This window comes from Podarcis melisellensis (genome assembly GCF_964234715.1).
Source record: "Podarcis melisellensis genome assembly, chromosome: 16".
NCBI classification, from domain to species: Eukaryota; Metazoa; Chordata; class Lepidosauria; order Squamata; family Lacertidae; genus Podarcis; species Podarcis melisellensis.
This window is the reverse complement of record NC_138533.1, coordinates 25,735,251-25,757,998: the sequence shown is the minus strand read 5'-3', so window position 1 is coordinate 25,757,998 and position 22,748 is coordinate 25,735,251. Positions and strand designations below refer to the sequence as shown.

General features: G+C 47.0%; 2 protein-coding genes across 3 annotated transcripts; both read left to right on the top strand.

Moving 5' to 3' along the window:
* Positions 1-987: 987 nt before the first annotated feature.
* PLA2G1B (phospholipase A2 group IB) lies at positions 988-7,447 on the top strand. 2 transcript variants are annotated; one of them, XM_081892607.1, is made up of 4 exons: positions 988-1,134; positions 3,429-3,585; positions 4,288-4,415; positions 7,117-7,447. In XM_081892607.1, the coding sequence occupies exons 1-4, from the start codon at positions 1,098-1,100 to the stop codon at positions 7,236-7,238; spliced, it is 444 nt and encodes a 147-aa protein (XP_081748733.1). In that variant the 5' UTR covers positions 988-1,097; the 3' UTR covers positions 7,239-7,447. The 2 variants fall into 2 exon arrangements, with proteins under 2 accessions (XP_081748733.1, XP_081748734.1); XM_081892608.1 differs by lacking the exon at positions 988-1,134 and adding an exon at positions 2,319-2,446.
* Positions 7,448-10,786: 3,339 nt separating this feature from the next.
* On the top strand, positions 10,787-21,880 carry LOC309359079 (uncharacterized protein). The gene is made up of 7 exons (XM_081892545.1): positions 10,787-10,940; positions 12,913-13,135; positions 15,872-15,995; positions 16,977-17,134; positions 18,024-18,097; positions 20,566-20,667; positions 21,669-21,880. Exons 2-7 carry the CDS (start codon positions 12,914-12,916, stop codon positions 21,823-21,825), a joined length of 837 nt encoding a protein of 278 aa, XP_081748671.1. The 5' UTR covers positions 10,787-10,940; position 12,913; the 3' UTR covers positions 21,826-21,880.
* The last annotated feature ends 868 nt before the right edge of the window (positions 21,881-22,748 follow it).

Genomic DNA, 22,748 nt, shown 5'->3' with positions numbered 1-22,748 from the left:
AACAACAGGGGAGTCTGGCAGGGGCAACCTGGCCCTTATAGTTCTAAAACAGACAGCCTAGGGCAGGAGGAATTTGGGATTTGCTTTGCCCATTGGCCGGGAATCCTAATTTAAGCTGTTTTGCATCCAGCAACTGTTCTCCTTTGCTATTCCTTCCAGGATTAGTCCTGGCAACAAAAAGTGGCTATGTGGGTTGAGTCCCAGCTTGAATCGAGTGGTGAATAGAATAGAATAGAATAGAATAGAATAGAATAGAATAGAATAGAATAGAATTTATTATTTATACCCCGCCCATCTGGCTGGGTTTCCCCAGCCACTCTGGGCAGCTTCCAACAAAGCATTAAAATACAGTAGTCTGTCAAACATTAAAAGCTTGTTTAAACAGGGCTGCCTTCAGAGGTCTTCTAAAAATCTGGTAGTTGTTCTTCTCTTTGACATTTGGTGGGAGGGTGTTCCACAGAGTGGGGGCCACTACCGAGAAGGCCCTCTGCCTGGTTCCCTGTAACTTGGCTTCTTGCAGTGAGGGAACCGCCAGAAGGCCCTTGGAGCGGGACCTCAGTGTCCAGGCTGAACGATGGGGGTGGAGACGCTCCTTCAGGTATACTGGGCCACGGCCGTTTAGGGCTTTAAAGGTCAGCACCAACACTTTGAATTGTGCTCGGAAACGTACTGGGAGCCAATGTAGGCCTTTCAAGACGGGTGTTATGTGGTCTCGGTGGCCGCTCCCAGTCACCAGTCTAGCTGCCGCATACTGGATTAGTTGTAGTTTCCGGGTCACCTTCAAAATTAGCCCCATGTAGAGCTCAGGGTGGTGGAAAGACCACCAGGGTTATGTTTTTAAAAGGGTGTTTTTGAAATGAAATTCCTCTCTAGTGAAGGTTAAGCTGTGTATTGGAAAGGGAAATGGCTGCTTTTCCACTGGCCTTGCTTGACACTCAAGCCACCACCCCCACCCCGGTCAACCTCTAACGGAAGAAGGATGCTTATAGAAAGGTAAACAGGGCACTCTTATCTCGGATCCAGGTGCCAAGGGGAGGGCAGGGTATAAAGATGCAGGGAAGTGAAGGACGGCCACTAGGACTTGGACACCTGACGAAATGAACCTCACCCTCCTTCTAGTTCTCCTGGCATCAGGTGAGTTGCAACCCAGGGAAGTTGCGAATTCCTTGCTTTGCAGATGCATTCTGATCGGCCTGGAAAGGTGGTGTTTTTAGGGTGGTTTTTTTGCTATTTGAGTGGTGCAATAAACTTGTGGATTTAGAGGAAACCATCTGTATGTCTGATTCAGACAATGAGTACCTTTAAAAAGCAAAACAAAAGTCTTCTTGGTGGCTCCTTCCTCCTTCCACTTTGGAACTCCCCATTTTTTGCAAGTGAAATATTGCAATCACAAGTATTTGGAGTGTAAACCGCTGTGTGTGACCTAATCTCTGTAATATTGCACAAGCCCCTTCATGGGGGAACTTTCTAAAAATGCTTTTGAGGTGGTCTGGAAGACAGTTTTCTTGCTTTTCTTTGAAATCATTGGATACAATTTACCCTGAGCAAGAGTTTTATAATATTTAAAGCACCCTGGCCTATGAATGGTGTTCTGTGTACCTCTTGAAGCATGGGTGCATCCAGGATTTATGTTTTGGGGGGCAGGACTTTTGTTGGGGGTGCAGAACTGAGCTATCTGCGATTGGTCAGTTAGTTATTTTTATTGTTTTACTTGTTTTAGGGGTGCAGCTGCACTCCATGTACCCAACCCTCTGCTACACCCAGGCTCTAAAGTATTCTCTCTTGTTCCAGCGTTGCATGCCTTCCCTTCTTTTTTTTGTTTTTAAAATGATATTTATTCAGAATTTCAGAATTTCAAAGATACAAAAAAAGTAAAAAGAGCAAAAAAGAAGAAAAAATACATAAAAAGCAATACAACACCACCACAACAACAACAAAAGAAAAATACAAATCCCATATTACATCTTTCATTTGCTTATTTCCTTGACCTCCTCACACCTCCCTTTTTGTATTCTAACTTAATTAGTTATTTCAGCAAATTCTTTCCATCTTTCTCAATTTTTATTTGAATAATTTATCTTGACAGTCTAGCCTATTAGTTAACTCAGCAAATCCTTTCCATCTTTCACCATATTCTGTTATTCAATTTACCTTAATTTATTTAACCTTATCTTACCATAAAATACCTTAAGGTTTAAAATCTAAAACATATTTATACATAACTCCTTATATCCTTTCTACTAAAACCAGATAATTTCATTCCAACATTTTCCCTAATATTCATTAGTTTTACACTAATTCCCAAAATAAAATTTTTTCCTTCCCTTCTTGCTTGGCCAGCTGGGAAGCACAACTCTAACCTAGTAATTCCCAGACTTGCACGCTGGGGGCAGTTGAAGCAAAGTGATGCGTTAAATCTGCCAAAGAGCTCCTAGAAGCCCAAACTGTAAGCCACATCTCTGCATGAGTTCCTGCTCCAGCCCTCTCTCTTTCCAGAGTGTCTCTACCTTGAGCAGGCTTCCTCAACCTCGGCCCTCCAGATGTTTTCAGACCACAATTCCCATCATCCCTGACCACTGGTCCTACTAGCTAGGGATCATGGGAGTTGTAGGCCAAAAACATCTGGAGGGCCGAGGTTGAGGAAGCCTGACCTTGAGCATGGCTGGGCCCTTCCATTGCTCCTGCTGCACAAACTCAGCAGAGTCCTGTGCTTTTCCAAGGAGTATGCCTGTCACAACTCTGCATGTTCATTGCAACCCTGCATGCCCAGGGTTCAGGCAGAAATATTTAGTTTGTTTCTGGCATTGTTCATGGCTTGGACATATCAGTCAGTAGAGGATAAGACCCTTAGCTTCAAGGTGGTGAGTTCAAGCCACTGGAACAATAAATGCATTTTAAAGAGCAAAGGAACTGAAATGCGATAATGTGTAAAAAGTGCAGGGGTAAGGAAGGAAATAATAAAAGAATCAATTGAACAATGATTAAATTATAACAACACAAGACAGAAGAAGTTAAAAAAAATTGAGATCACACATGGGTGAAGGGGAATGGGGGGAATAGGGGAATTTGAAATATTATTTATAATATAAAAGCTTTAACATAAAATTTCTAACTGTGTTGTATTTGTATACAGCAAAGAGAGGTTTAGAGTAATTAGGTATACTTTAATTTAGTTAATTATGTAATGTTAGAAAATGAATATGGATGTTGAATTTGATGTTTGTAATTTTTCTTTTTTCGGTTTTGGAAATAAACAAAAAACAAAAAAGGAACTGAAATGCAAACTTAAACATACAGCCATTATAGAGGTGGGAAACTACCTAAATCCAAAGAAAGATACGTACACACAGGAGCTTTCGAAAGGCTCTCTGAGCATGCACCGTCCTCTGAGAAGTTTTTGTGTGAATGTGTGTCGCTTTGTTTCCTAGTGGGCACTGCCCATGCTTCTGTCCTCCGGAACCTGTGGCAATTCCGTAACATGATCAAATGCACCATGCCATCCAGTGACCCCCTCAGGGATTACAACAACTACGGCTGCTACTGTGGTTTGGGGGGCAGCGGGATGCCAACTGATACCCTGGACACGTAAGCAGCCATCTTTCTTAAAGCACTCAAACCCTCTGCTCACCATTGTGCATTCTCATTGTGTTTTTGAGATGAGGTAGGTCCCGCTGGAGCAAACGTCCCCAACTGTCTGGCTTCCAAATGTTTTGGACTACAACTCCCATCAGGCCTGGCCAGCGCAGCCTGATGGGAGTTGTAGTCAAAGCACCTGAAAGGCATTCGGTTGCAGAAGGCCATTTTCTGGGAAGAACCTACCTTGCCACTCACTCACTCTTTTTTAAATATATATATATATTGATGCTCTACAGGTTTATACATTTCACTAATTTTACGACCATTTTAACGTTTCAAAACTTGACTTCCTTCCCCCCTCTTTCTGTAGTTCTTTAAATTTATTTTTCTGCATATCTGAAATTAACTTAATTTGCTCGTTTATTTATCTGCTTCAAATATATACACTTATAAAACTGCAGGTGATTACAATAATCCCGCCAATGTTCTTATCTGTTTACAATTTAACTGTAAATATTCAGCAAGCCATTTCCATTCTTTAATATAAAAAGACCTCTGTTGTCTTGACTTCTTATTCTTCCGGATCCCTTGCCACTCACTGGATTAGGTAGAGAGCTTGGTTTCTTCCAGCAAGAAAGCTTTCTGAATTTGTGTCAGGCGCCCTTAGAACCGTTCTGAATCTTTTTCTTTTTCTTTCTGCTTCCTGAGCAGCTGCTGCCAAATCCACGACAACTGCTATGACGCAGCCAAGAAGCACCCGGACTGCACTTTCATCCTGGACAATCCTTACACAAAGACCTACTCCTACACCTGCTCTGGCACCGAAATCACCTGTACAGGTAAATGCACTTCATATGGCATGCTTAGCAGAGGCTCTGGAACAGTTGGTAAAGCACATGCTTTCTTCCCCATGTCAGCATCGCCCTTGAGCCAGTGTCACCAACTGGACTCATCCACTTCAGCCCCGAATGGGCCAGGCGAGTTGGGTAGCACTTCCAGAGACCACCTTCTGGACAGGAACAGGTCAAAGTGCTGTGGACTCACAGCTTAGAGTTGTGAGCACTGGATTCACTTCCACAAGAAGACAGTCGTCGCACAGCAGAGTATAGCAGAGTCTAGCAGAGTATATAAACGACTCGGAGAGCAGCTCTGTAGAATATCTTCTTTATTCTATCTACAACTATAATACAACTATATACAGAGCTTAACGAGGTCTAAGCATAAATGAATGCTAAACTGCACTGAGTGTCTGCAGCTGCTCTTAGCAGCAACCTTATCTATTCACACGATCTCTAGCACTCAGTCTCTCTCTTTCCCCGACACACTGACTGACTGACTGACTTGGTGCTGGAGTAGAATAAGTAGATAGCAGAACACGCCTCCTCCTCTCTGGAGAGTCAGCAGAGATCATCAGGAGATTCTTGGATATGGGAGGGGTGAAATCTCCTCACCCCACAAGTGGAACAGATGCTCTTTCACTTGAGGTTTTGAAACATAGCTTGGATGGCCACTTCTCAGGGATTCTTCAGATACAATTCCTGCATTGTTGGAGGGATGGAATAGAAGACCCCTGGGGTCCCTTCTACTAACTCTACAATTCTATGATTCTATAACCTTGGATCTGGTCCCAGGCTTGAAAGGGCACCTTTCCCCAAGCTGGTGTCCTCGACACATGGCTGAACTACAACTCCCATCATGCCTGCTCTGGCTGATGGGAGTTGGAATCCAGCAACACCTGAAAGGCCCGTTTCCTAATGCCTGGTATAGTTAAAAGGTTTATGCCAAGGCTTCTCAAACTTGGGTCTCCAGCTGCTTATGGACTACAATTCCCATCATCCCTGGCCACTGGTCCCGCTAGCCAGGGATGATGGGAGTTGTAGTCCAAAAAAACCAGCTGGAGACCCAAGTTTGGGAAACTGGTTTATTTATTATTATTTACAAATCAGATGTGGTCGGAAAATATGTGAGGACGATACAGAGACACTGGCGTGCAAGCGTTTAGGTCAACTGGATCTGCCTTACAAAGGGAGTGAGCGAATGAGGGCAATTTCAGGCTGAAGGGTTTGTGTGGATTAGTGGAACCACTGTTGAAGATCCAGGACACCTAAAAGGAAGCAGCTGTTCATGCAAGACATAACTAATCTATGGAATGCCCTCCTGCAGGAGACAATAACAGCCACCAACCTAGACAGCTTTAAAACATGCAAATTCATGGAGGAGGCTATAAATGGCTATTAGCTCTATTGGCTATGCTCTGCCTTCACAGTTAGAGACAGTGATGGCTTCTGGCCACTGTGAGAGCAGGATAGTGGACCAGATGGGCCATTGGTTTGATTCAGTAGGCTTTTCTTAAGTTCTCGTTCATTCATTCATTAAATTTATATTCTGCACTTCCTCCCAAAGGAGCCTAATAGCAAACACGTCCATCCATTCTCTCTCCCAAACATGGGCATAGCCAGAATTTATTTTAGGGGGAACGATGCAATTGGTCAGTTAGTTAAGTATTTTTATTTATTTGATGGGGGGGGCAGCTGCTCCCTCTGCCCCCTGCTGGCTACACCCATGCTTCCAAACATTCTAAAAACAGTTTAAAACATTTTCTCATCCAGTGATCTCTCGGTTGCCAGGAGCAGTATTCTTCAACCACTCAGCGCACTTGGGGGAACAGGAATGTTTTTAAATTCCCTTTGAAAGTCAGTAACGAGGGAGGCAGCTGCATCCTCAGCAGAGGGAGGGCATTCCACAAACATGGAGCCACCACCGAAATGGCCCTGTCGGGGGGAGGGGGGTCAGCAACCCCTCATGGCAGAGGCACCACCACCGAGACCTCACCTGCTGATGGTTGTTATTGGGGAAGGGACTTGTTTGGTTAACTTGCGTCCCAAGCCACTTTTGATTGATTGATCTTTATTACGGCCATTGGCCCGTCACACGACAGTTTCCCATACCACCATAATGTACTTGAACCTCCAAATTTAAAACCGCCAAAACTTACAAAAAAAAAAACCAGACAAGAACCAAAGCAAAACAAAAACAAAAGACCAACATCATACATTACAACAAATTTGTAGCATAAACATCGCCCTCTGCTCATAAATTAATAGAAGACATCAATGGTGATATCACCTAATTACATCCTAAAACATAGATCATGGTTTAAAGGGATTATCCGAGCCACACAGGAGTCCATTTCTCTTCTTTAGGGATAGGACGCTGATCAAGAATCTGGCAACCATGAGTGATCTTAGGGGGTCATCATCATTTAATAGATATCCCAAGCCACTTACGACATCATTTAATAGATATCCCAAGCCACTTACGACGTTATATGCTCGTGCTACCACTTTGAATCAAACTCAGAAGTCCACTGGTAACCGACCTAAACTCTGGCAGTTTTAAAGGTATTTGGTGACTGTGTCCTCAGAAGGTCCTGGGCAGTATTTACCGGTACTTTCCTAAAAGGGAGAGGGTGGGTTACCTGGGCTCAAGCGCACCTGAACTCCTGATTCCCCCGTCTTCTCCCAAATCTTCTTTCTCCAGAAAAGAATAACGAGTGCGAGGCTTTCATCTGTAATTGTGACCGCAGCGCCGCCATCTGCTTTGCGGGGGCTCCGTACAACAAAGATTACAAGAACGTAGATACCAGCAAATTCTGCAAGTGATTTTTGGGGCAAACCAGTTCAAAAGGCTCCTCAAGCAGCGGAGCTATCGGAAACCCGGCTTAAAAGAAATCTTCGTGCTGAGTTTGATTGCTGCCGCAAATTTAGGAGGATTGTTTCGTGCGATTTTTTATGAAGGTGTGCTGGTGGGTGGGTGATTCCCTGAAATCCTTTAAATGTGCAAATAATAAATGAATGAATGAACAAACAAAGTGGGGCAGGGTGTGTGTGTTTGTGAATGGAGTCTTCTGCCACAGGGGGTCTCCTGCCTCCACCCTGAGTAATAAAATAGTTCCATGCTAGGGGTTATCCTTAGGAAAGGAATTGAAAATAAAACTGCTGTTATGAAAGGGTTGTCGTACAAATCTATGTTGCAGCTGCAGTTCTGGGTGCCTTGCCTCAAAAAGGATATCGTAGAGTTGGGAAAGGTTTAGAAAAAGGAAATGCAAGTGATGAAGGGGATCGACTGCCCTGTGAAGAAAAGCTGTTGCATTTGGGGCTTACAGACTCATAGGTAAAGGTGCCACCCGCGTCCCTTTAGACTCATAGAAGTGCTTTAAAAGAGGATTGGACAAATTGACGGAGGAGAGGTCTATCGGTGGCTACTAGCTGTGATGGCTGCACTCAGGCTCCAAGGTTGGAGACAGCACCACTTCTGAATCTCTGTTGCCAGAAACCACAGGAAATGAGAGTGTTCTGCTGTTTGAGTCCTGCTTGCTGGTTTCCCATGGAGGCATCTGGTTGGAAACTGAAATACTTTATTGTCACTTGTCCAACTTGTAGACTGTGAGATTACATGAGCACCCCCCACTCAACTCTCTTAGTCTTAATTCCCCTCCTTTACTGACGCACACCCACCAAAGCCGAAAGTCAGTTGCCCTGTTGTTATCTTTTCATTCAGCAGCCTAACAGCCCACAGATAGAAGCTGTTCTTTATCCCGTTGGTGTGACTAATCATGCTTCTATATCTTCTGCCCGAGGGCAGGAGATCAAGAAAGTGCTGGCCAGGGTGTGAATCATCCCTGAGAATTTCCGTCACTTTTCTGAGGCAACATTCTTCCGCTGTTTCATCCAGCGGATTCACAGGCATAATATATTGTGCTGAATTCACCACCCTCTGTGGGCACTTCCTATCAGATGATGTCAAACCAGCGTACCACACGGTGATGCAGTATGAAAGGACACTTTCTATTGTGGACTGGTAGAAGGAGATCATCAAATGTTGACTGACATTATTCTTTCTCAAGACTCTGGGGAGATGAAGTCTCTGTTGGGCTTTCTAACTATCCTGGCCACTGTATGGACAGGATGCTGTATAGTGGTACCTCAGGTTACATACGCTTCAGGTTGCGTACGCTTCAGGTTACACACTCTGCTAACCCAGAAATATAGTGCTTCAGGTTAAGAACTTTGCTGCAGGATAATAACAGAAATCGTGCTCCGGCGGTGTGACAGCAGCAGGAGGCCCCATTAGCTAAAGTGGTGCTTCAGGTTAAGAACAGTTTCAGGTTAAGAACAGACCTCCGGAACGAATTAAATACTTAACCTGAGGTACCACTGTACTAGAAAGGCCATTGGCCTGATCCATCAGGCTCTTCTTATGCTCATGTGGAGCATCAAAGCCTGTTTCCTCTTTTCTGCATAAGAGGAAAGGCACACCCATTGCCTTGGCACAGATGCCTTTCCCAACTCCTGCAGAGGGATGTCAGCCTGCCCTGCTGCTACAGAGAGGACAAAAAGGGTCAGAGTGCAGTGGGAGAGCATCTGCTCTGCATCCAGAAGGCCTCGGGTTTAGCCAAAATGGCCTCCCCAGCTAGGACTGGGAATGTCCCATCTGAAAACCTGGCAAGTTTGAACCTGGGATCCTCTTGATCTGCCATGGAGCCACGGCCCTTTCCCTATCTCAGTAAGCTGCCTTAACCCAGTCACACTACAGTCCATCTACAGTGGTACCTCGGGTTAAGTACTTAATTCGTTCCGGAGGTCCGTTCTTAACCTGAAACTGTTCTTAACCTGAAGCACCACTTTAGCTAATGGGGCCTCCTGCTGCTGCCGTGCGATTTCTGTTCTCATCCTTAAGGAAAGTTCTTAACCTGAGGTAACATTTCTGGGTTAGCGGAGTCTGTAACTTGAAGCGTATGTAACCTGGAGCGTATGTAATCTGAGGTACCACTGTAGCTCAGTATTGTTAACACTGAGTGACAGCGGCTTTCCAGGGTTTCAGGCAAGGGACATTCCTGGATGTACCCAGAGATGCTGCTTGGGACCTTCGTCGCGAAGGCAGATGCTCCGCCGCTGAGTTACAGCCCTTCCCCTAAAAATAAATGGGAGATTCTAGTCCTCATGGTTCTAAAAAAGACACAGCTAAATTAAATAGGCCTGACTCCATATAAGTCGGCTGCCTGTTATTCCATCTGGCTGAGCACTGCAGACACTGGCTGGCAGCAGCTCTCCAAGTCCAGGGTTTCAAAGAATCATAGAATTGTAGAGTTGGAAGGGAACCCCAAGGGTCATCTAGTCCAACCCCCTGCAATGCAGGAATTTCAGCTAAAGCACCCATGACAGGTGGCCATCCAACCTCTGCTTGAAAACCTCCAAAGAAGGAGAACCCACAACCTTCCAAGGGAGACCGTTCCACTGCCGAACAGCTCTTCCTGATGTTTAGTCAAAATCTCCTTTCTTGTAACTTGAAGCCATTGGTTCGAAGCCTACCTTCCGGACCAGAGAAAACAAACTTGCTCCATCTTCCAAGTGACAGCATATTTGAAGTTGGCTATCATATCTCCTCTCAGTTTCAGGCATGGGATATTCCCAGCCTTATCTGTTAATAGGGACGCCGGTGGCATTGTGGGTTAAACCACAGAGCCTAGGACTTGCCAATCAGAAGGTCGGCGGTTCGAATCCCTGCGATGGGGTGAGCTCCCGTTGCTCGGTCCCTGCTCCTGCCAACCTAGCAGTTCGAAAGCACGTCAAAGTGCAAGTAGATAAATAGGTTCCACTCCAGCGGGAAGGTAAACAGCGTTTCCGTGTGCTGCTCTGGTTCGCCAGAAGCCGCTTAGTTATGCTGGCCACATGACCTGGAAGCTGTACGCCGGCTCCCTCGGCCAATAAAGCGAGATGAGTGCCACAACCCCAGAGTCAGCTACGACTGGACCTAATGGTCAGGGGCCCCTTTACCTTTCATATCTCCTCTCAGTTTCAGGCATGGGATAGTCCCAGCCATATCTGTTAATGCCACTGGGGATTCAACCTACAGCGAGACGGCCTCGGAGCACACGCAGAGTGCATTTTGCCTCCTCTCCATCGATTGCAAAAACGGGGAAAGGAGCGGGGCGCGGAATCAGTCCGCACATACAACCCCCAGGGGCGCTTTTGCGGCTGCATTCCCGGAGCCCCGGCACCTCTCCGTCTGAAGAAAATAGAGGGTCGGGGTTATTGATTCTCCTCCCGTCCCCTTCCAACCTCCCCTGTCCTCGGGCCGGGGGGCTGATTTGCACGTGAGGAGGAGCGGACGGCAGAGAGAGCAAAGCCCCCCCCCCCCGGTCTGTGTCACAATGTGGGGCGTCCCGACGGGGCAGGAGCAGCAGCTGTTGCTGGAGGAGGCGGAGAGGGCAGGACGGGGGCGGGCAGATGCAAGCCCGGCAGCGCCGCCCACCCATCAGCCGCCCACCAGGCACCAACCAAGGCAGCGCACGTGGGGAAAAAGTAAGCCACGCCCCTCTCCTGGGAAAAGAACGATAAGCCACGCCCCTTGGGTTGCACAGGGCCCCGCCCACTTACCAGGGTTTAAGCGGGGGCTGTGTGCAAGCCACGCCTCCTCGGAGCTGCTCTTAGTTTCAAAGAGCGCCACTCAGAACATCATCATCATCATCATTATTATTATTATTATTATTATTATTATTATTATTATTATTATTATTTTCATTACCCTCATTAAAATTTGTTGCTCTCCTTTCAGCATCAGGTCCCAGGGTGCGTTGCAGCAATTTAAAATTAAATACAGTTTTTACAATGCTCAGCAGGGTTTCGCTATAGAATATTTTGTACCTAGAGCGTCTTGATTCTAGATAATGGCTTCTGTGGCCTTATCTGGACATTTTTATTTTATCCTGCAATGGGTTGAGCTAGATGACTCTCTGGGTCTCTTCCAACTCTACGATTCTGCAATTTGGCAAACCTTTGCTTCGCGGGCGGAATAGATTTGGGTTACTGGGGTTTTTTTGGGGGGGGGGGTGCTCTCAGTGGGCCGAGATATATTTCCCCACCACCTTCGTTGCTTCATTGCGTAACCCTGGGATGTCAGAAGCTGCTCTCCAGACTTGGTTGGACTACAACTCCCATCAGCCCCCAGCATCATAACGCCACGTGGGCTGATGGGAGTTGTAGTGCAAAGCATCTGGAAGCTGCTAGGGGTCAGTCCAATTTGCCCTGGCCAGATTGCAAAAGGTCTTGGACCCTTTTAGTTACAGATAGGTAGCCGTGTTGGTCTGCCATAGTCAAAACAAAAAAATTCCTTCCAGTAGCACCTTTTAAACCCTTTTAAACGCAGGACTGGTGGTCCTGAGGGATTTTGGCAGAGTGACAACAGACCTGAGGAGGTGATTCATCTCAATGAGGCTGGCCTGGCCAGGGGGGTGGGGTGCTGATTTATTTATTTATTTGGGGGTTTGGGATTTAGAAAAAAAGCAATAAAGAGGCGACAGGATATAGAAGTGTATTGAATTATGCATGGCGTTGAGGAAGGAGATAGAGAAAAGCATTTAGAGAAATGCTAGAACTTGATGGCTATCGGATGAAGCTGAATGTTGCAAGATTCAGGACAGTGCACAGTTGAACTATGGAACTCACTGCTACAGGAGCAGTGGTGGCCAAAAGCTTAAAGGTAAAGGGACCCCTGACCATTAGGTCCAGTCGCAGACGACTCTGGGGTTGCGGCGCTCATCTCGCTTTATTAGCCGAGGGAGCCGACGTACAGCTTCCGGGTTATGTGGCCAGCATGACTAAGCCACTTCTGATGAACCAGAGCAGCGCATGGAAACGCCGTTTACCTTCCCTCCGGAGCGGTACCTATTTATCTACTTGCACTTTGACGTGCTTTCAAACTGCTAGGTTGGCAGGAGCAGGGACTGAGCAACCGGAGCTCACCCCGTTGCGGGGATTCGAACCGCCAACCTTCTGATCGGCAAGTCCTAGGCTCTATGGTTTAACCCACAGCGCCACCCGCGTTGGGTGGCTTTAAAAGAGAGTATGGGACAAACTCGTGGAGGGGGATTTGTGAGTCGCATTATCTTGCCCAAGAGCAACTTACAATCAGAAAACCTAGCCAGTTTGCATTGCTTGAAGTTCATACTGGTTTTCATTCAGCAATCATACTTTCCTTTGCACCTGTTACATCGCCCCATCGATCCTCACCCCAGCGAAACACTCAGACAGCCACCAGCCAATAATCAGAGCTTTGCGCTAAATGGGATCACAGCTCAGTCGGTAGAGCATGAGGCTCAGGTTGGGGGTTCAAGCCCCACACTGGGCATTTTAGGGGGTTGGACTAGATGACTCTCATGGTCCCTTCCAACGCTATGATGCAACAGGTTTCCGTTTCTCCTCTTCGTACGGATTGCTCTGCCTGAACTCTTGGCGTTCTGCCTCCTCCTCCTCCTCCTTTTTTGGCCGAGTGCAGGATGGAGATCCTGGACGAGTTTGACAACGAGTGCCCGCTCCTCATCTCCTTCTGCGAGCGGATCTCCCCCCAGGACTTTGACAGCCAGGCTGTGAGCTACACCCAGAAATCCCTGCAGGACCTTTTTGCCCAGATGGAACAGAACCCGGGAATCTGCGAGCGGGTGGTGAGGAAGAGGAAGCAAGCTGAGAATGAGGGAGCCAGCTTGGCCCAATATCTGAAGGTGAGTGGGAGAAGGGATTCTCTAGGGGACCCCCGGAAGGGAGTTATCACATGACCTGGCCAGGGCAGGGGGCAGAGAGCATCCCAGCCTGCTCCTGGCCCTTCAACTGCAGCGATCTGCAAGGGAAACTTTTTATGGAGACAAAACATGCCTGTTTGCATCTTCAGAAGCTGCTGCTGTGCATGCAAAGGAGCAAAGTTTGCAGTCTTAGGCTAGTAAACCTACCCTCATGCCATACTTCTACCCTAATTTTACAAAGTGGCCCTTTTATTTTGCGTTCATGGTGATCTGTGCTCATGGTCGTATTGGGGCCATTATACACAATGCCATTTTCAATACGGTTTCCACCTGTAGAAGTTTCATTCCCCCACCCATCAGTATAATATTTATTTATTACAGTGGTACCTCAGGTTACATACGCTTCAGGTTACATACGCTTCAGGTTACAGACTCCACTAACCCAGAAATAGTACCTCAGGTTAAGAACTTTGCTTCAGGGTGAGAACAGAAATCGTGCTCCGGTGGCTCGGCAGCAGTGGGAGGCCCCGTTAGCTAAAGTGGTGCTTCAGGTTAAGAATAGGTTCAGGTTAAGAACGGACCTCCAGAACGAATTAAGTTCTTAACCCGAGGTACCACTGTACATCCAACAACAAGAAGGCAGAGGGCCTTCTTGGTGGTGGCGCCTGCCCTGTGGAACGCCCTCCCATCAGATGTCAAGGAAATAAACAACTATCTGACTTTTAGGAGACATCTGAAGGCAGCCCTGTTTAGGGAAGCTTTTAATGTTTGATGTTTTGTTGCTTTTTATTATTAATAATAATATTTTGTTGGGAGCCGCCCAGAGTGGCTGGGCTATAAATTATTATTATTATTATTATTATTATTATTATTATTATTATTATTCCCCAATAATCCATGACTATTCTGCATGACCCTCCTCCATGTGTCTGAGGACACATGGCTTTGTTTCCATTTGGTGCACGTTCCATAACTTCCTGCTGAAATCCTGTAACATTTGGCAGATCCAAGCCACACATTTAAAGTACATCCGACGCACATTTAATGCACATGACTTCCCACCCCCGTAGAATTTGGGAAGTGTAGTTCTCCTCGCACAGTGCTACAACTCCCAGCATCTTTAACTGACTACAGCTTCCGGGAAGTCATGTACATTGGTTGCCCTTTAAATATATGGTGTGCATATGGCCTTTACACCACAACTGTTCCAGGTGTCCCCTTCCCCTGTTTTTTTATTTCTTTACAGTGCAAGAGCGCCCCCTGTAGGTGGCAATTGTGCAACAACATTGGGGAAGCATTGCTGAACAGCTAACAAAGTGGAATGATGGGTGGATGATCTGGTATAAATCGACCGCTAATGTGCTATTCCTGTGCCGATGATGTGTTTCAGAATGCACTTGCCTGGAGGGGCCTTTTAACATCAGTCAGTGATTAGCTAGGGGTGTATAAGTCTGCTGTTAGCCTCCTTTGAAGTAAAGTCCATAGCTCAATCTCCTCACTGCTATCCCCAGCTTTAAAAGGACCAGAGTGATTGGAAATACTTTTCTATTTCCAAGATCTATCGGCCAGCCTGAGTAGTCTAGCATTCCCCAACCTGGTGTGTCCCAGATGTCTGGGGCTGATGGGAGTTGTAGTCTTGGTCCCACACCATCTAGAGGCTGTCAGTGCTCTCAAAGGCTGAGCCAACTTGTCTGAAATTCATAACCGAGGCTGATGAAACTCAGTTGACGCCTGGAGCTGAATGTGGATGTGGTAGAAAGGGCTGTTCCACTTCACACTGCAGGAGGAGGTCACATTACTAGGGCTTGCCGATCAGAAGGTCGGCGGTTCGAATCCCCACGACAGGGTGAGCTCCCGTTGCTCGGTCCCTGCTCCTGCCAACCTAGCAGTTCGAAAGTACATCAGAGTGCAAGTAGATAAATAGGTACCGCTCTGGTGGGAAGGTAAACGGCTTTTCCGGGTGCTGCTCTGGTTCGCCAGAAGCAGCTTAGTCATGCTGGCCACATGACCCAGAAGCTGTCTGCGGACAAACGCCGGCTCCCTCGGCCAGCAAAGCGAGATGAGCGCCGCAACCCCAGAGTCATTCGTGACTGGACCTAATGGTCAGGGGTGCCTTTACCTTTTACCATGTTAAACAAGCAAGCAAACACACATCCTAACCATTTTCCTTATCCCCGTTTGGATAGTTTATACAGAAAATTAAGTGGGTCATAAACAGAGCGAGCGTGGTGCAGTGATTAGAGAACTGGACTAGGACATGGGAGACCAGAGATCATATCCCCTCTCAGCCATGAAGCTCACTGGGTGCGACCTTGAGCCAGTCAAACTGCCTCTCAGCCTAACCTACCTCGCAGGGTTGTTGTGGGAATTCAATAAGGAGCCTTCCTTGAGTTCCTTGGAGGAAAACAGGTGGGATGTACATCCAATAATAACAACATTGAAATGAAATAAATATATGAAACTATTTCCCTGTGATTAGAAATCTAGCACACCAGGGAGAGGGTTGGCCAGAACCCCCTCCCTGATGTGCTAATTTTCTTACTGCAGGGAGTTTCCTTTTTCAACACGTTTCAGAACGGAACTAACATCACCTTCCCATCTCAAGGAGCGCAGTCCGCTGTGTTACTGGGTCTCACCGCCTCAAGCAGGCAGCTGTTTCCAGGCTCACAAAACCTGCGCACCTGCCAAGCTTTCCCATTCTGCGCTCTCCTTTTCCAGGCCAAGTTCTTTTCCATGCTTCAGGGAGACGTGAACAACAGCAACTCGCTGGGGGAAATGGAAATGGAGGAAAAGGTGGAGCAACTGAAACGCGAGATGGAGAAGGTCAATGACTACGCTCGTGGTAAGTCTGGCTGTTTTTCTCGCTCTCTCCCTAGGCTTTTCCTGGGTTTTGCCCCTCCAGCCAATTTCTCCCTGTGCTCCCCCCTGTTCATCCCACCACCCAATTGGTTCCATCGATCCCTCTCACAGGACCATCCAACCTGCGATTAAAAACCTCCACCTTCTGGAGTTGTCCGTTCAAACCGTTTTTGTGGTTTAAAACGAGCCTTGCTTCACAGCATGTTATTCTCTGAAGGATAATTACCTGAAAATGATTTGTAGATGTTATTTAACTCTGAGTAGACTTGCTAAAATGTATTAAGTTCGAATCAGATAAGTGCTGGAGATGTAACGAGGTTGAGGATATGTTTTATCATATGTGGTGGATTTGTAAATGGGTAAAAGAATATTGGGAAATGATATATAATGAACTGAAAAAAATGTTCAGAAGTACCTTTCCCAAAAAACAACAACAGAGTCCTTTTTGTGGGGGTAATTCAGAGGGAAATTCCCAGGTGTCAAAAGAGACTATTTATGTATGCCACTACTGCGGCCCGTGTCTTGTTAGCCCCAAAATGGAAAACGAGTGAGGTCCCAACCAAAGAAGAATGACAACTTAAACTGATGGAATACGTGCAGCTTGCAGATTTAACATATAGAATAAGAGAACGAGAAGAATGCATGTTTAAAGAAGGCTGGAAAATGTTTATGGAATATATGAGTAAAAACTGTGTTCATTTAAAAACACTGGTAGCATCAAGATAAATTCAACAGTGTAAATAAGTTTTGATAGATGTAACAATGGATTATTGAATGGTTAAGTTCATGCAAAATATGCAGGGTTGCACGGTGTGCAGAATGAACCACGGAAAGAGAGGAAGGGAAGTCATTGATTTAAGGTTGTTTAAATGAATATTTTGAAATGTAATTTAGAAAATTTAATTTAAAAAACTATTAAAATAAATAAATAAAATAAAATAAAACAAGCTTTGTTCCGTTGCAGCTGCCAAGAGTGCTTCCTGGAGATCACTGGCAATGAGGCCATCAGAGATGAGGCCCAGAAGGGCTATTCCATCGGGGGGGTTCAGCCCCAGCCAGACCAAGCTTCTGGACTCAAGTGTTCCCCCCATGCCGAAGGTCTTTGGTTCTTTCCCAAAGCAGGTTTGTTCTTCTGTCTCGAGACCTTGGTAATCTCGAAGGCTGGACTGCTGCAATGTGCTGTCTGTGGGGCTGCCCTTAAGCCTGGGAGCTCCAGCTGGTTCCTCTCAGCCTATCCTACCTCACAGGGTTGTTGTGGGGGCATTAAAGGAGAACTAGGACCTGGGAGGCGCTGTGGGTTAAACCACAGAGCCTAGGGCTTGCCGATCAGAAGGTTGGTGGTTCGAATCCCCGCAACGGGGTGAGCTCCTGTTGCTTGGTCCCTGCTCCTGCCAACCTAGCAGTTCAAAAGCACACCAGTGCAAGTAGATAAATAGGTACTGCTCCAGCGGGAAGGTAAACGGCATTTCCGTGTGCTGCTCTGGTTCGCCAGAAGTGACTTAGTCATGCTGGCCACGACCTGGAAGCTGTATGCCGGCTCCCTCGGCCAATAAAGCGAGATGAGCGCCGCAACCCCAGAGTCGGTCACGACTGGACCTAATGGTCAGGGGTCCCTTTACCTTTACTGGGACCTGGGAGACCAGGGTTCCAATACCCACTCAGCCATGAAGCTCCCCCTGGGTGATTTTGGACCAGTCACTGTCTGGCGACTACATCACAGGGTTGTTTTGAGGGTGAAATGAGAAGGACAAGATTCACACGAGACACCTTGAGCTCCTTAGAGGAAAAGTGGAATATAATTGCAGTCAATACAAAAAATAAACATGCCCAAGCGTTTCAGCCATTCCACATCAGGCTGAATGAGCAAAGGGACCTCACCTCCCATGATCACAGCATCTATTTTCAGAAATATCCATCCCCAAAATGCTGCTGGTGGGAGGTGCCAGCAGCAGTCATAATTTCTTGCAGCTCTTAATAAGCTTTTTAATTTTACTTTTCACTCCCCCTGCAGATGGAGAGATCGATGGGATCCAACGTGGACTTGAAGCAACTCTGGGCCGGCATGTCATCCGTCAATCAAAAGAGGTAGAAGGGGCTTGAAGGCGAGGGGAGAGGGTGGATACACACTGGTTGGCCCCCCCACTCCGGACTGGTTTCATATTGGGGTGTGGAAGTCCTTTTTTCTGGGGGAATGCCGGGGTAAACATTTTGTGAATCTTTGTACAGTCATACCTCAGGTTACAGCCGCTTCAGGTTGCGTTTTTTCAGGTTGCAGACCACCGAAACCCGGAAGTACCAGAATGGGTTACTTCCGTGTTTTGGCGGTCGCGCATGCGCAGAAGCACTAAATCGCACTTTGCACATGCACAGAAGTGCCAAATCGCAACCTGTGTGTGCGCAGAGGCGGGTTGCGAACGTGCATCCCGCACGGATCATGTTCGCAACCCGAGCGTCCACTGTACTTTTGTCCATTTGCTGTATTTATTTTCCCTGATTTGAACTTTAAAATGGTGATTTTCTTGAGTCAAAATGAGAGTACCCCTATACATTTTTTTAAAAGGAAAAAAGCACTAGGGGGTGTTCTGCAACATGTCCCAGGTAAAAGAGTGGCATATTTATGCTGCTTTAGTTTTTTAGCTTGTGGTGTTGATTCATAGAATCATAGTAGAGATGGATGGTACCTTGAGAGTCGTCTGACCTCCTGCAACGCAGGAATCACAGCTGACAAATCCTCAACAGGGGGCCATCCTGCCTCTGTTTTACAACCTCCAACAAAGGAGGGTCCACCATCTTCCGAGGGAGTCCGGCCCATTGCCAAGCGGCTCTTACCATCAGAAAGTTTTGTTGCCATCTCCTTTCTGGCCATTTTAATCCATTGGTTCAGGTGCTAGCCCTCCAGAGCAGAAGAAAACAAGCTTGCTCCATCTTCCATGGGACAGATATTTGAAGATGGCCTATCACATGGGTAGGCAAACTAAGGCCCGGGGGCCGGATCCGGCTCAATCGCCTTCTAAATCCGGCCCACGGACGGTCCGTGAATCAGTGTGTTTTTACATGAGTAGAATGTGTCCTTTTACAGTGGTACTTCGGGTTACAAACACCTCAGGGTACAAACACTTCGGGTTACAGACTCTGCTATCCCAGACGTAGTACCTCAGGTTAAGAACTTTACCTCAGGATGAGAACAGAAATCGCACAGCGGCGGCAGCGGGAGACCCCATTAGCTAAAGTGGTACCTCAGGTTAAGAACGGTGTCAGGTTAAGAATGGACCTCTGGAACGAATTAAGTTCATAACCAGAGGTACCACTTAAAGAGGTACCACCATTTAAAATGCATCTCTGGGTTATTTGTGGGGCATAGGAATTTGTTCAATTTCCCCAAAAAAATATAGTCCGGCCCCCCACAAGGTCTGAGGGACAGTGGACCGGCCCCCTGCTGAAAAAGTTTTCTGACCCCTGGCCTATCATATCTTCTCCTTAAACCTTAAACCGAGGTTATGGGCGCAACAACGAAACGTCTAGGCGTGCCTTTTTTATAGCAAGAATACAAAGCTGAAAATGAATGAACCGCAGCTAAAATATTATGTTCATTTTTCACATGGCCTAGCCCTTCCCTGCCCACCCCCCTAATATTCTTAAGAGGGTCTCTTCTCCAGTTTTCAGAGAGTAGCTGGAAGTGGGGAGGTAGAAAAAGGTCTTTCTTTCCTTCCACGCTGCAGTTTTAATCTGGATTAATAGGTGCAGCACTGTGCCCAGGCCTTGGAAGGTGCTTGCGCTAATGAAATTCCTTGTCGCAAAACACGCTTAGAGCAATCGGAGTTTCGAACACTGTATTCAACTCCCTCAACTGTTCCTCATGAGGCCTGTCAACATCCTTCTAAAATTGCGGTGCCCAGAACTGGAAACAATATTCCAGGTGTGGTCTGACCAAAGCAGAATAGAGCAGTGTGGCGATCACACAGGGTCCCCGGACGTTTGACGGTCTATTGATCCCTGTGCCACCACTGTGATCGCTTCCCCGCTGCCACCAACCCGTTTCTCTCGGGGACACACTGAGTCCAGACAGTTGTTAACATTAAAAACAAATAATCAAGTTTATTTTATAAGCATGAACAAGTTTATGGTTTCAGATAATTTTTCTTGTCAGTTTCTTATCCTTACTTTCTATACCGGCCTATACCTTTCTAATAACTTCTAACTAATTATCCCAACTGTCTATCTGACTCCTCCTAACAGTTTCTCTCTCTCACACACACAACAAAACTTGACCAACCCACAGACTTATCCTCCCTCTTCCTTCTCCAACTCCCAACTGACTTACACACAACTCTAACTCCTCTCCTTGGGTTCCCACTGGCCAATCACTTCACACTCATTTAACCCTTTCCTTATGACCCACAAGCAGTACTATTACTTCCCTTGACTTACTCACATCAGGGAGGAGTCCAGAGCAAGGAGACCTCACCTCCCATGATCTCGGCATCCTTTTCACAATCTTTCCCCTTCCCAATGTCATTCTGAGTCTAATCCCCATTTTGTCTCTCCTCCGACAGCATGGTGGACTTGCGCCCTGTGATGCTGAACCCCGGCGGTTTCCGCCCTTCATTCCTGGGGAGCACCTCTGTCAGCAGGCTGAAATACACCAGTTTCCCAAGGTGCAGGAATCCTTCCGAGACCTGGCGTGACACCTTTTGTTCTCACGGGGAAAATACACACACGCACGGAAGGGGGGGAGCATTTCATTCCAGGGAAGGGGCTGGAAAATGGGCCAGTGGTTTCCTGGAGGCAAACTTGCCTGGTTCCTCACGAGGCCTGAAGGTGTGGCTCTCCAGAAATTCGTAGAATCATAGAACTGTAGAGTTGGAAGGCACCCTAAGGTCATCCAGTCCAGTCCCCTGCAATGCAGGAATCACAGCTAAAAAGCCCCTCTCCCATGGCCAATCTACGCAAGAGAGAGAATTTTGTCCTCTTCAGTCTCTTGCATGCTACATATGGTTTTATCGCCTGGAAAGGCACACCCCAGTTTAACAGCAAAGTTCAAGATTGTGGCCAAAAAATAATTTTTAAAAAGATAGGAAGCCGAGCAGTTCTGTCCTGTTTCCACTTGCAATTTTTATTTAATCCACTCCACTTGGTTTATTTAAACCAAGGACTTGTACACTGACCACTAATAATGATTCATATGTTGTAGATATCATTGCAAATTTATTATGCTATTTTTGCAATGTACAAATACATTACATTTGCATTGTACAAATGTAAAAAAAAAAAAATTGTGGCCAATCTTCAGACATCAAGTTTGCACTTGGGTCCTGCTGGTGGGCTCCTCTTGGGGGCACCTGGTTGGCCACTGTGGGAACAGGATGCTGGACCAGATGGGCCACTGCCCTGCCGCAGCAGCTGGGTTCTCCTTATGCTCTCCTGGAACCTCCAGGTCTAGGGGCAGTCTATCCTGATTCTTGAAATCCTGGGGGCATTTGGTCCCTGTGAGAGCAGGAGGCTGGACTAGACAGGCCACTGGCCTGATGCAGCGAGTTTCTCCTTATGTCCTTTATGCTGTTTAGCTTTCTTTGCAGCGTCAACCTACCGGGGGGGGGATGGGGGGTGGGCGCAGACAGACCAGCCTCACCGCTTGCCGTGTTTTCTCTCCTTCCAGGGCCGCTGCCAGCAACGCCGCCACATCTTCCCAGAGCTCACCCAGCCCCACGTCCGCTTTCAACACCCCTGTGCTGGCCAAGTTCAGAGGCAGCAAAGATGAGGAGAAGGAGGACAGTGAAAACCCGGGTCCTGATTCTCAGCCGACGGGGGCCTAAACAACTTTTGTGTACGGGGAGATGCTGTGTGAATTAAAAAGAAACCTCCGGTGCACGCTGCTTCCCGGGGTGTGGCCTCTGCTGCGGATCTGGCAGAGAGGAAATGGCTACCGGTGGCCGGGAGAGGGGAGAAATCTTTCTGCCTTAGCGGGAGGGTATGCCTCCAAATGCTCTTTTTCAAAAGGGTATGGTGGTACTACAATTCCCATCATCCCTAGCTAGCAGGATCAGCGGTTGGGGGTGATGGGATTTGTAGTCTGAAAAAACAGCTGGAGACCTCTGTTTGGGAAACACTAGGATAGGGGAGATCACTGCAGATGGTGACAGCAGTCACGAAATAAAAGACGCCTGCTCCTTGGGAGAAAGGCGATGACAAACCTAGACAGCATCTTAAAAAGCAGAGACATCACTTTGCCAACAAAGGTCCGTATAGTTAAAGCCATGGTTTTCCCAGTAGTGATGTATGGAAGTGAGAGCTGGACCATAAACAAGGTTGATCGCCGAAGAATCGATGCTTTTGAATTATGGTGCTGGAGGAGACTCTTGAGAGTCCTATGGACTGCTCACTGGAAGGACAGATCATGAAGCTGAGGCTCCAATATTCTGGCCACCTCATGAGAAGAGAAGACTCCCTGGAAAAGACCCTGATGTTGGGAAAGATGGAGGGCACAAGGAGAAGGGGACGACAGAGGATGAGATGGTTGGACAGTGTTCGCGAAGCTACCAGCATGAGTTTGACCAAACTGCGGTAGGCAGTGGAAGACAGAAGTGCCTGGCGTGCTCTGGTCCATGGGGTCACGAAGAGTCGGACATGACTAAACGACTAAACAAAAAAGCAACAACAAAGGATAGGGGAAGGGCTGCAGCTCAGAATAAGGCAGGTGCCTTTTGAAATCTGCTCTAAATGAGAGCCATGAGGACTA

Excerpts from the sequence above, each read along its gene's own strand:
- PLA2G1B (XM_081892607.1), top strand. The coding sequence starts at position 1,098 with ATGAACCTCACCCTCCTTCTAGTTCTCCTGGCATCAG. Across the intron at positions 3,586-4,287 it reads CCAACTGATACCCTGGACAC|CTGCTGCCAAATCCACGACA; the intron begins GTAAGCAGCCAT and ends CTTCCTGAGCAG. Across the intron at positions 4,416-7,116 it reads CACCGAAATCACCTGTACAG|AAAAGAATAACGAGTGCGAG; the intron begins GTAAATGCACTT and ends TTCTTTCTCCAG.
- LOC309359079 (XM_081892545.1), top strand. The coding sequence starts at position 12,914 with ATGGAGATCCTGGACGAGTTTGACAACGAGTGCCCGCTCCTCATCTCC. Across the intron at positions 15,996-16,976 it reads GGTCAATGACTACGCTCGTG|CTGCCAAGAGTGCTTCCTGG; the intron begins GTAAGTCTGGCT and ends GTTCCGTTGCAG. Across the intron at positions 17,135-18,023 it reads TTGGTTCTTTCCCAAAGCAG|ATGGAGAGATCGATGGGATC; the intron begins GTTTGTTCTTCT and ends CTCCCCCTGCAG.